A 12,958-nucleotide genomic window follows, 5' to 3' on the forward strand; every position below is an offset into this window, starting at 1 on the left:
GATAAATGATTGAAAATGCGATCAAGAGAAGATTATCAAAGACCTCATTCGTGGGTACACAGTTCTATGAATTTCCTTCCTCAAAACTTTGTTAGGAATAATTAATTACAGTAATAGATGGGCAGTTCATTAATCTTAACTTCCAAATGTAAACATCTTGCATTAAGAAGTTTGATCCTGAAAGAAAAGGAAAAACTGATTAGATTTGGACTGAGAAAATAAGACAACAGTGTAGCTGAAATTCTTCCAACGTAATGTTGGAAATGTACCAGGAAATGCCATTTAAAAATTGAGCTACATCTTTCTAAGCTTATGCTACAGGCAATGGTTAGTGCAATCTTCTTAGACAAATCTAAGCTGCAAATTGGGTTTTGAATCTCAGAATTGTGCTGTGGCAGGACCAGTGCTAGCTAGGTATTGTATATGCATGAAGTTGCCTAAAAAATTCCGACTTGCGTCAACACCTAGAGCCTAAAACCTTCCTGAAAAAGCCTGGTCTCCAAGTTGTATGCAGAAGAGTGACAGTCATGCTGGTTTTCCTTGTGTACGCATTTGCAGATTTATAAAAAGTAATGGAAAACCACAGGATTTCCATAATTAACTCGCTCATCTTCACTTAAATCTCCTTCATCCTTATTTGTAATCTTGTTAATCTTTATTTTGGTACAAAACACTGGTAATAGTAATATAATTACCAGCAGCTGGGTAAGCAAGGTAAGAGGGAATTCACCTGCACAGAGCTTGAATGTGTTTTCTGTATGGGCGCAAGCTTTGGAGTCTTTTTCTTGAGCTAATGAAGTGATTCTTTCCGGGTAGAAGTTGGTTAGGACTAGGTCCCTAAGCATCAAAGACACCCAGAGAAGAGCATTTAGAAAAACCAAAAATGGAGCTCGAATCTGTACACGCATCTTTGATAATGGAGAAGGGGTTATTCAAGTGCAATGCCACTTCCGAAAGACTGAACTTCTAGAGTGACTCAGCCCTGCTGAGAAACTTCTCTTTAGTTCTTGGAGCTTTTTCTCCTCTGGGTGTTTAGGGAACGAGTACTTTTTCCACAGGCAAGTGATTAGCTTTCTGACCACTTGTATTCACTATCCTACCTTGTGTCCTTGAGGTGGCACAGGAAACCGTTTATCAAGCAAAAACCTCTTGTCCATTTTAGCAATGATGCAGGTGTTTTTTGAAAATACCTTGGTTGCAATGCAACCTTATTCAAATTTTAAAAAAGCTTTTTGTTGCAAGCAATATACAGTGAAAGATAAGTGGATTGCTAGAGAGAAGCACTAGTTAAAAAAAAGGGCTTTATACAGTACAAATAATCATAGGGAAGGAAAATACTGTTTTTTCAATTATGTTGTCCAGGTAAATGTGTCATGGAGGCTGACAAGGGACTCTGGTAAAAGGTAAATTGCCTTCTCCAGTGAAGTCACATGTATGATATTTTACGCTGCTTAAGTCAGGTGAAGGTATTCACTGCGAAAAATATCAGTGCAGCATATGGTACAGCAGATACAATACAATGGTTAAATGGGAACATTTTTAAGCACCTCCTCTAAAATCTTGTTTTGTTGAAGCTTAGGTGTTTTTGAAAAACCCTTTGGTTATTTTCCATTTTTCTGAGCCATGGTGGCAGCCACTTACGGTTTTGACATCCCAGACAGATTTCCAGGCCTCAGAGCCCTCCTTTGAGTTGGTGCTGACCCTGGTGGCAGTGGGAGGGTGGCGTGAGTTTTCACCATGGTGCCCCTTAAAGTTTTTCTTGCCATTCTGATTTTTGAAGAAGATTAAAGGAGGTAAAGATTTAGGTTTGTGGATTCCCAGTGGTCTTTCAATTAATAAAGCAATAGCTTTAGTAACGATGCTTTGGAAAAGTATTGCTCCTAGAGAGCAGATTAAAGGGGAGATAATTTCTGGCTTTAGAGGGAAAGCTGGGAAGCCATTTGACACTGTTGTGTCAAATCTTACATTGAGGGTTTCTCATATCTAGCCCTGGTTTATTATGTGTCTGATACATGCACCTTATGAAGGCAGACAAGCTTTAACAGTACTGCTCTGTTTCCCCCCCGCTCCATGCCTGTTAGACCTGGAGGAAAAGATGACATTGATTCGCTTAAATACTGGAGAATCTCCTTTAAAGTTAAACACTAAACTGGATGCTCAAACTTACAAAATTACTCAAATTCCTTACTGTTCTTTCCCCAGCAGGAACCTGCAGGCAGAGTTATTTACAGTATTTCACTGTATTTTGTGGTCAAATCCTTCATGGTAATATTTGGTTTTCTCCACACAATTATTTTCACACTGTTCATGCTAATCTGAGGATAAACTTTGATTTCATATTGAGCAACTGTCTTTTTGCCTTGATACATCAAGCACTGAAATATTTTCTTTGGTGTAAAAAAAAAAAAAACCAAACCAAAAACAGTTTCCTGCTAAGTATCAGATTTTAAAATACAGCTTTATTTTCAGAAACATATTTTTTCAGAGGCTATAGCTAAAGACTGCCAGTTCTTACAGCAGCAGTGTATAATTGCATGTAGCTCTATACTTACCCTGTTAGCAAGAGCTGGAGCCAGGAAAACTCCAAGAAGGGAAGCAATCACAATCTGAAATTATTTGGAAAATTGTTGCTCTTGGAGATCAGACTAAAGGGGACATAATTTCTGGCTTTAGAGGGAAATACAGAAATTTGAAGTTCACAACATTTTATCATTGTTCACTGCTTACCTTGCATCAAGTTATTTGCTATCTTAAAATAATTTTGACTTTCTGTCTAACTTTGTGTACATGCTTAGCACTTTTCTGAAGAGGGGTCTAGCTGAAGAGTATGTAAATATGCAGAAGAATTTTTTGTTAATGAGCTTACATCAGATCACCAATTCATACAAATTACTCTTAACCTCAGCAGTATACTTTGCACAGGTAAGAAGATCACTTAAACACAGTGGGTTTTAAAATATGTCTAGCCCCAGTTCAGTAAACCCCTTGGAAAAAGGTGGTCTGAAATATTTTGTTTAAAAGAGTGAACTTTTCACCCTGATCTTTTGATTTCATACATGGAGCAGATCCATGAAACGTCCATGTGCATGTGCAGCTATTGTGAAGAGTTGGAATATGGATGCACAGTACAGCTCTGTTCTGGGAACACAGCAGAAATGGGACTTGAGCACCCTCATAGTAGATCTCATGCATCTGAATACAGGGCTTGTAGTGTAAGGGTAGGCACAGTCATCATTGTTCAGAAAAATGTAATGTTAAAGATTTTGTTACCCCTTTATAAAATAATATCGTTTCAGTGACTCACATGCTTCTTGTTGTTCGTATTTCTCTAGGGTCAAAATTACTGCTGATTTTTTGTTTGAGATTTAATATTGTTATGGTGATAAATTCTTTTGTAATAATAATTATTGTGACCAATTGTTCTCTTGGAGACAATCCCTCTGATACTGAATCAGTCACAAATTTCATCTACTTCAAAGAGGATTTTTATGAGAAATATCCAAGTGTGACTCACTATTTAGCACTAACATTTTGGAATTTATCCTGCAACAATTTTAGGCTGCTGTAAATACCCCTGCTTCACAGTCACGCACTTGGAATCTTTCATGTCTCATGGTTCTTCTCCAATGCTCTCTTCAGACAGCTGTGCCATAAGTTTATATAACTTGCTGAGACTGTTGACTTGCATGTGAGTTGCGAATGAGAGAATATTGCCCTTTCAACATTTTACATGTGCGTCTCACCCTTGTAACAGAGCACTTCTCTCTTTCACATTTGAGTAGGCATATGAATTTACTGCCAAAAGTGAAATTTCACCCATGCAGTTCCAACCCATTCGGCATTTTTACTCTATAATCCCTACATAAATCAGTAATAGTTCGCTAGGTGCCAAGAAACACTCAATTTTAAAACTGTCCGGCCTTAACGCTTCTATGAGAAAGCGATACATATACTTACAGTGAACTTCATTTTGGTGGTAGGTGACACAAGATCTGCTGGTAACTGACTACTTACTTTTTATACAGTAGTATCTATCCCAAAGTTAAATCTTAAAATGGGTTTAATTTATTGGTATGTGCCCTGTGATCACAGAATTGTGACAGGTTTCCAGGGGAAGCGCTCTGATAAGAGGAGGCTTTGATACCAGCCTGACTGAATTCATTACATAGAGGAAGATGAAAGAAAACTTATCATGGTAAGTTCACTGTATTTTATAATAACTTTTAGATAAAATTTAAAAAATCAGAACCAGAGACTAGACACCTAATAAAATTTGTAGTGATGCTTTGTGCTTATGTGGCAAAGGACTTAGGCTAGTATTTTATCTGTAGCTGATAACATTTTTAACATAGCAAAATTACCACTTCCATTAATTTCAAAGATGGTGAGTCAGTCCCCAGAAATCATGAGTTTTGTTCTATATTAGAGAAATTACTGAGTTTTCTAGTTAACCTTCCCTTCTGAGCTTGTTCAGTACTGTTCTGTCTTTTAGAATCTGGTTTCCAGTCTTCAGGCATGGCCTCTGTAATCTTCACAGAGCCTCTTCACGAAAGTAGTACCTGATTAGTAGTACCTAATTCTAGAAAGGGACCATAAACTAGCAATAGCAAAAAATTAGTAAGGAAGGAGCAGTAACAACGGGCATTTTGTGTCAACTATTATTTAGAAAGTGGGTTTTAATATTTCTTGGAACTTTATAATTATATACAGAGCCACGGCATAAGAGCTTATTTGCCTTGTTTGCTGCAGAAAACTTGCAAAATGTTTAGGGTTTTTAATTGGCCAGTACTGATGTCTGAGTCTCTTTGCCCAGGAATATTGTCCATCGTTGTTTAATAAACTATTAAAAATATATATAGGCTCAGATAATTTGGATTTGTTTCTTAACTGTGGATGTTACAGAAGAAGCACTTTCAGAGATGCTCATTTACATACTCCAAAAGTGCTTCGTATTTAATAGCAGTTCTGTCAGTCCCTCTGTATGCCAGTTGTGCACTTAACTGTAGTTCAGTATGGGATTGCACACTTAAGTTTCCTTTTTGCTGCCGGAATAGTGTGATGGGGCCTCAGTGTCATTATAAACAAATATCTCTGAACTAAGTTCTCCACTGTCATCAATTGCTGAGGATCTTTGTTGCAGCTGTTATTGGAAAAGTCAGAGAATCTTACTTTGGTTGAGAAAGTGAGGCCCAGTTCTCACTTACACCAGTCAGGGCCACACTCCATCATTCTGCTACTAACTGATGCCTTGCTCAGACTACGTGAGTGCAGAGGAGGTGTAGCAATCTGACAGCACTGTGAGTGGAGAGCTCTGTTTTTCATCTATTTTGTACCCACTTTGCAATTTGCACAAGGTGTAAAATATGGTGAATGAAAGTAATGAAGGGAAAAGATTTATAGTTCTTCTCATCGGACTAATTTGTGGATGCCAAATGGAGGCAGGTACATCCTTAGCCTCCAAGATCCAAAATACACATAAAAGTCTTTATTTTGTATGTCACGAAATCCTCTCATAGTCTCTGGAAATTTAATTAATTGACTAGTTCTCAAGAAAGGCATTGAGAAACTGAGCTGTATAATGCTAATCCCTGTGGTGTCGTTAGCAATGAGTTGGAAAGCAGTTTTATCCATTTCTTCCAACAAGCGTAGCCAATTTGGCCATTACAGTAATGCGTCACACTTGGAAGCCTGAATCTCCAAATCTTCCATCAAATCCTGATTACTTGAGTAGTTTGTATGGCAAACACCCACAGCTAGAGCATTTGACATTAAGAATAGCTTACAAAACCAATTACAATAGTAGAAGCCAGGAAAAAAAGGCAGGGAGGGGTGCTTTTACTATATGAGACCCTGTTCTTTTTCCAGTACAAGCTTGTCACTGTCTCGTTTTTAAAGCTCTGCTCAAGGCATTCTGCTTCCGTACTAACTTCTTGTGCAGCAAAATCCCAAGGCTAAAAGGGGTTCCAGTTTTAATCCTATTCTTAAATTAATGATTAATTTTGTGCACACTTATATTTTCACGTGTGGTTTTTTCATGCCTTGCTGTCTAGCAAGAATAAAACTGCAGAAGTTATTTCTGTATTCATCCTTGAAGCTTGATTTATTTTTTTTTAACTGCTGAATGTGATTAATTCTGTTTGACCTGTCCTTGTGCCACACAGATTTTTCTAGACTGTCACCCTCTCTTTATCTAGGATGTGGCATGCCCAGCTGAATGCAAATGGAAGCATAGATAATTTTGTTGATTTTTTTGAGGTGTTGCTTTATTCTTTGTTTTTCCTGCACTACCTGCTCACTCCTTGATAAAGTAAATATTTATGAAAAGTACCTGAAAAAAAAACAAACATGAGTCACCAGGAGAATTTTTAATGATAGTATAATTTACCTTAACTTGATTGAATCCATCTCCCTTATGTGTTGAAATTCCTGTTTGGTAATCAGAATTGAACTGAAATGGTACAATTATTTTTTTTAACTTGATGTTCAAGGTTCTTTTGTTAAAATGATTTTTAGTGGATGACAGGGCCAAATAATGCATCATATTCTTCTGGCAATTTTGCTTATGTAGATTAAGAGTAATTCTATAGCTTAATCCATGTTTCAACAGGGTAAATTAGAACATAATTGAAAATATTTGGCCTTATGAAAATAATAGAGAAATTTAGTTTCCTGTGACAATAAGTGTTGCTGTGTTGTAACAACCAGTTACTTGTTCCAAACATCACTCGAACTGCATTTTCTGCTGGCTTCCCTGATATGACCAACCTGACTGCAAGTGTAACAGTTGAAAAAAGTTACTTTATTTTGGGAAAAGTTTGAGAACCTCCACTTAGATCAAAAGTACCCAAAGCAAGACGACTACTTTGAGAATGTGGGCATCATTGTGAAATTTCACGTTCACGAAAGGGTTCTGAGTCATGGCTTCCTAAGCTAATCCTCACTCTGCCTGAGGACTGGCAAAAGTTGGGCATGTGGAAATTAGAGCGGGTTATAGCCCGTCTTACGCAGCTCTTTAATTCAGTTGCTTAATATAGAAGGCTGCTTGGAGTACTCTTGGCATAGTTGTGGATAGTCTTGCCTCTGGAAGCATGCATGCTAATGTCAGGTGTATTACTGGGAGATGGTGGATTCACTGCAGGGAAAATGTCTCCAAAAAGCTATTATTTCCTATTAGACATATATCTGGGCTTTGCCTGAAATAACGAGGAGTATGTTCTCTCTTGCAGTAATGTTAATTAGTCAAACGTTTTTTAGAAATTCATTTTTGGCCCTGTCTGATGGGAGCCTGCTCCTTTTGTCTTGTGACCATGCATCCTCTGAAGTTTCGTGTTACTGCTTTGTATGCTGAGGAGGCTAGAAGTTACCCAGATTGTCAGTTGTGAAGCACCATTGTTATTCCTCATTATGTCACTAATTGCAGTGCATGTGTTGTATACATCATGATCACTGAATCAAAAATGATCAGCACTTCTTGTTAAGAGTTCATGCGTACGTATTCGATGGAAGAAATGGCTGAAGAATCTCTTCAGTGGCTGGCACGTAGGCCATCATGACATAGGTATTTCATTCCTGGATTTGTCTGCAGGTTGTACGAATGAATAACAGTTATTCCTGATGCTGTTTAATTCTGGACAATATCCTGTTAAATATTTAAAAAATGGCATCAGCAAGAGTGAGAACTCCTCTAAAGTTTAAAACAGTAAATAATAGCCATTTGTAGAGTGACTGATGTAAGAAAAGTTGACTTACTGAGTGCTCTTAACATGTCAGGGTCAGGTTATCTGTGCCAACCCAAAATTCAGATATGAGGCTTACCATGGTGTGGCATGTAGATATGGACTTGTTTGAGTCATGAAGAAAAGTTCTGTCAACTGTTTCCCACACCTCGAGCAAGATATAAAAGTTGCAGGTCTCTGGGATTTTCTTGCATTCTTACTTTCTGCAGCCTCTTGCTCTTATCTGAAAGCAAAATGAACGGATTTGTGAGTATATGCATTTTTGTTGAACTTACATTATAAAAAAGTTCCTTATTCTTAAAAAAAAAGGATAGAGAAGAAGATGCTCAGTACAGTACTGGGACTAATATGACCTGTGTGTTGTTTCTGAGGGTTGTTCAGTGGAAAACTTGCATTTCTTGGGTGTCCAGTAATCCCCTTGGAGTCAGTGGAAGCATCATTTCAGCAAAGAGTGTGGAACTTGATTACAATTCAGAAGGGGGATTTAGTTATGATTTAATAACTACAGTTGTAGAGGCAAATCAACAAGTAACATGGTATCAAGGAGTGTCACTTTTGAAAAATAACTTAACCATTACATTTTTTTATTTATCATTCTGCTTTTTGAGTTACAGGCAAGAGAGACCCTAATAGCAGGAATTTTACAATGAAGAATTGTAATTGTTTTCAACTAATACGCATGTTAAGTGCGTAATTTCTCCAAGCTGATGCTACAGCTGCTTCCCCCAATTCATTAACTGTTTGGAGGTGTTTTTATGGCACTGCCTGGTGTTTCTGTCGAGTGAGAATGCTTATTCCTTTTACAGGCTGCAGTTCTCATTTTGCTGGGAGTCTTTTGGACTCAGACTTATGCATTGGACGTAAGTAGACTGATAAGCCTTCTAGAGCATGTACTCATTTAAAATGCATTAGATCCCTGGGCAGGGGCTGAGATAGAACAGGAAGAAAAGCATGGAAGAAACTAACAAGACGCTTGTTGCCACATGTAGAGAAGAATGGCATTTGCCAAAGGTGACAGTCATATAAGCCAAAGAGGCAGTTCCATGCAGGTGCATAGTAACAAGAAATTGGGGGGGGCGGGGGGTGGCATAGGTCCCTTTAGCCCAAACTGAACTTTGGAGACTCTTTTGGTCTCCTGCCAGTCCCTGCTGCCACACATGATGACTGGGATGCTCCATGTTGTTTTCCCTTAACCTGCAGAGAGGGCCTGTCCCCTCCTTTCTCACCCTGACTCACTCTTGCATAATTAATCTCCACCTCAAGGGCCTCCTGAGGCTGCTAGAGGGTTGTTAAGGGATTTATTATTTACATAAAGCAATCACACTTGTTTATTTGAGAGAAAGCACCTTTTAAAGGTGCAAGCCAGATAATGAACGATGATTTTGTGTTTTTTACCAAAGACCTTTGTCCTGCAAGAACCTGGCAATGACTTTGTCACTGGAACTATGACCATCCACAATGAGAAGAACGTTGTTGAAGTCCATGTCAATTCTGGCTTGTACTCCTCTGATACCATTTTTGACTACTACCATGTAAGTAAATCTAAGAATCTGCTTAGACTTAATCTCTGAGGAAGTTTTTTAATGCAGAAATTATTTTAGTGTATTCTCACCATAAGTTGTCCTGAAACACTGTTTCTTTGAAAACTTCTATCACCTTTCCTCCTCTTAGGCCATCTCTTTGGTTCACCCATATGATAGTGCAGTTTAAAAGACTTGTAATGAAACCTGTGGTGGCGGTTCATGAAAGTGAGAAGAATGTCATTGACCTCGGTGAGGTCAGAGTTGAGAATGGGCTGCCATCACTCATGTGTAGCAAGTGCAGCAGAAGTCTGTCAGAAAAGACACTTCCAGTCTTAGGGGCGGACATTAGTGTAGGCAGGCTGCTTCCATTCCCCAAAGGTGACAATGTAAAAGCAGAATCATTCCACAATAGTAGCCTGTGTAGCTGTTTTGTGTTTCTCCTGGATTGTCCTAAAGAGTAGGGAGAATAATCAACTAATACTAGCGGTAGACATTTTTAATTAACTGTAATTTTTTTTAATCACAGGGATATATTGCAACAAGGTTATTTTCACGAAATGCCTGCTTTATCATGAAAATAAATAAGGAATACATCCCAGAGCTGCAAGAAATTGGACGTCTGGCTTTTGAAAGAAAGGTGACTTTGTAGCAAAACCCATACTGTATACAATAAAGACTCCTGTATGAGAGTTGTGTGGCACGATGGGAGCCCTCCATTCTTCCTTTAAGAACAGCTGTTCTTAGGGTTGGCTTTTACTTCGTTAGTAATGATGAAGCAGATCTGACAAGATAGAACTTCAAGGGAGTATCATATAGAACATTCTTTTGAGATAATGAGCACTCATGACACCGCCCCTGCAGTTTTATAGTGGATTGGCATTGTGACTAGAACTGTAAGATCCCGTCTCCTTGGAAGCAGTGTAATTTGACTATTTTGGGGTGATCGCAATATGAATTCAGACAGGCTTTTCCTTTTTTTCATTGCCATGCTGATATTTTGAGCTTGACATAACTTGAAATAATTTTGTTTGCAGAACAGAATTTAGAATTCTATTTACTTTGACCAGACTTTGACTTTCCTATTCAGGCAAAGGTTTCATGAAAGTGACTGGAAGTAGTGCCTGGAGATGAACTTGACTTCTGGCCTGATTTATGACAGCCTAACAGTAGTGCATTTACAGCAAAACTTACTGCCAATTAACATAACTTAGGATAGCAAAAAAGCTCAATTTTGCTATGTTGACAGAATTAGTATCTGGTGAACTTTGCTTCTGCATAGATTGAAAATACTTGTTTTCTTTAAAAGCATGTAGCTGCTTTATCTAATGCTTTGTATGAAGCAGAGGAAGGTGATTTTAGATTATGGGATTTTCTCAAAGGGTGTCCTGGTAGAATGAAACCAAAGCTACATTACTGATGATGTCTAACATTCTCTTCTTAGACTATGAAGTCAATATATTCTCCAAATAATGTGTGGGTACAGTTTCAATCTGGTCATTCCCTGTTTGGGAGTATCAAAGAATGGCTTCTCTACGGTAGACACATTGAACAACTCTGCAAAGGTCTGCCTCTCTACCAGCTTGTAAAGACTCAACGTAAGTTACAGGATCAGAACATTATGCTTCTGTTACAGTACGTAAGCACCTTTCTATCCTTTAAACCTAAGTCCACATGGTACCTTTTGAGGCAGGAACATACTGCCCTATTTTAGACAGGAGGAGTAAACTACGTAGCAAGATTGAAAGGGTAAGGCTCTGGGATGCTTTGGAAAATCTGGTAAAGCACCGTTTTTCATCTTTAGGCATATAAATATCTGGAACAGCTGGAACAGAGGAAGCCACTATGTAGCAGCTGTACCCAGCTTATGCCCTGATGATACAAAGGTCCCACAAGGCATCTACTGTACAGCAGCATGCTACCTGCTCTGTGTGGGTTATGGGAAAGGTGGAGCACAAAGGTGATTTGAAGCCATACAGATATTTCCCCCGCTTTGAGTTACACCATAAAAGTTTTACGCAGTATCCATTGAGACCAACAGGAGCCTCCAATAGGGGGATTGGGGGATAATAATTGGGGATTGAAATTTGTGTATTTAACAGACTTTTCCTTGCTGGATACAGGGATCTTGTCACTGATAATATCTTCATTTTCTTGTTTCTTTTAGCACTAGTGAAAGCTCCTGGCTGTGCCAATTCAGGAATTCCAGGCATTTTGGGCATTAAAATCTGTGAAAAAGTCAATTAAGTTGGATCTTGACAATTCTGCTGCTTGGAAATGACTTGTTTCTTTGCATGCTTTTGTGATGGTAGCCATGTTCTCCAACTGGAACAAAACTCGATGTTAGACACAACTTGCCTATCCTAAGCTTTGAGTGCAACAAACCTATGATATACAAATAAAACAATGCAGTAGTTGAAATGCTTTGTCTTTTTTCTTCATACAAAAGAAGAACAGAAATAAAGCTGGCCTTGCTAGTTTTCATACAAAAAAGATACGTTTCCCCTTGGTGCATTCCTATGCTCAGGCTGCAGTGTCACCTAGGCATTGGTATAGGCTTCATGCCAATGAAGAAACAGTAACAGAATAGTTTTTTCCAGTGGAGCACTTCCCTTTGGCATCAGCACCCAGCCTCTTCAGGTGCTGATTTACCTTGTGTATGATTGCTGGAGGGAGGGAGAAAACAGATGAATAGGTAGATAATGGGATCTGTTACCAACACTTGCAAAGAAGCTTGAATTCTGCAAGGCCAGTGAGAATTTGTAGCAATTTGAATAGGTGCGATGGGTCAGAGAGCTTTTTGTTCTGGGTGTTTCTCAAACGCGGATAGAGGAGACTGTCCCAGTCCTAAACTAAGTTTGTAATCCAGAATAAAATTACCATTTCACACAATGCCAGTGTAAAAAGAGCTGTGACCATTCGCTGAGTGCCCTGCGTGCATTGGAGAGTAGTTTGTGTCAGGAGCTGATTAAAAGACAAGATGAGCCAGCATTGCTGCCTGCTTTTCTGGTAGATCTCAGGGAATGGTTGAATTCACACTTCCTTTCCATCAGTGCTTGGAAGGAGTGTGTATTTTGGGGCTGAAGACTAAATGTTTACTGTTCATTGGAGTCTTGAATGGCTGCCAGGGGGCAAGGCATTCCTTTGGAGGCTGGAAAACTGACCCCAGGTCTGCAGTTTGTTATTTTCAAATCAGATTCCTGGTCAAACCATTTGCTATTTATTAAAAGTGCATTTTATCATATGGTGAAACTGTTCTTTTGGATTAATTGTATTCACAACAGGCTGCAGTTCTTGGTGATCCAAAGAATGTTTCTGGAGAGTCAAACTTTGGTAATTAAATCCAGGAATACTTGTTTGTGTGTGTGTGTGTGTGCAAGATGCAGGATGGCCTGTTTAGCTGTATTTTGAAGTGGAGTTCACTGATCGGAAGTGAAACTCAGGAGTGTAGCTGTGATGTTCTTGGCTGATGTATGTGAAACACCTCAAGGCATTCTTTGAGAGCACTGCTTGGCAAGAGTACTCAAGTGGGTTGTGACTTTCAAAGCTTTCATGGTTGCAGTATCCAGAGAAGCTGTTTTTTCAAGACCTTCCAGAGAGGCTGTTTTTTCAAGACCTTCAAAACTCAGTTGGAAGCCCTAATCTAGTTTCCAAGTAACAACTGTCATGTTTCAGCACTTTCTTTGTGTATTCTTCTGTTGG

The 12,958-nt window shown here is 38.8% G+C and overlaps 1 protein-coding gene across 1 annotated transcript; it reads left to right on the top strand.

Annotated features, from left to right (window-relative positions):
- The first annotated feature begins 7,970 nt into the window (after positions 1 to 7,970).
- On the top strand, positions 7,971 to 11,503 carry GKN2 (gastrokine 2). Its single transcript, XM_010285785.1, has 6 exons — positions 7,971 to 7,982; positions 8,543 to 8,596; positions 9,137 to 9,268; positions 9,786 to 9,896; positions 10,701 to 10,854; positions 11,424 to 11,503. Exons 1-6 carry the CDS (start codon positions 7,971 to 7,973, stop codon positions 11,501 to 11,503), a joined length of 543 nt encoding a protein of 180 aa, XP_010284087.1.
- The last annotated feature ends 1,455 nt before the right edge of the window (positions 11,504 to 12,958 follow it).

This window comes from Phaethon lepturus, unplaced genomic scaffold (assembly GCF_000687285.1).
Source record: "Phaethon lepturus isolate BGI_N335 unplaced genomic scaffold, ASM68728v1 scaffold6034, whole genome shotgun sequence".
In the NCBI taxonomy this organism is placed as follows: domain Eukaryota; kingdom Metazoa; phylum Chordata; class Aves; order Phaethontiformes; family Phaethontidae; genus Phaethon; species Phaethon lepturus.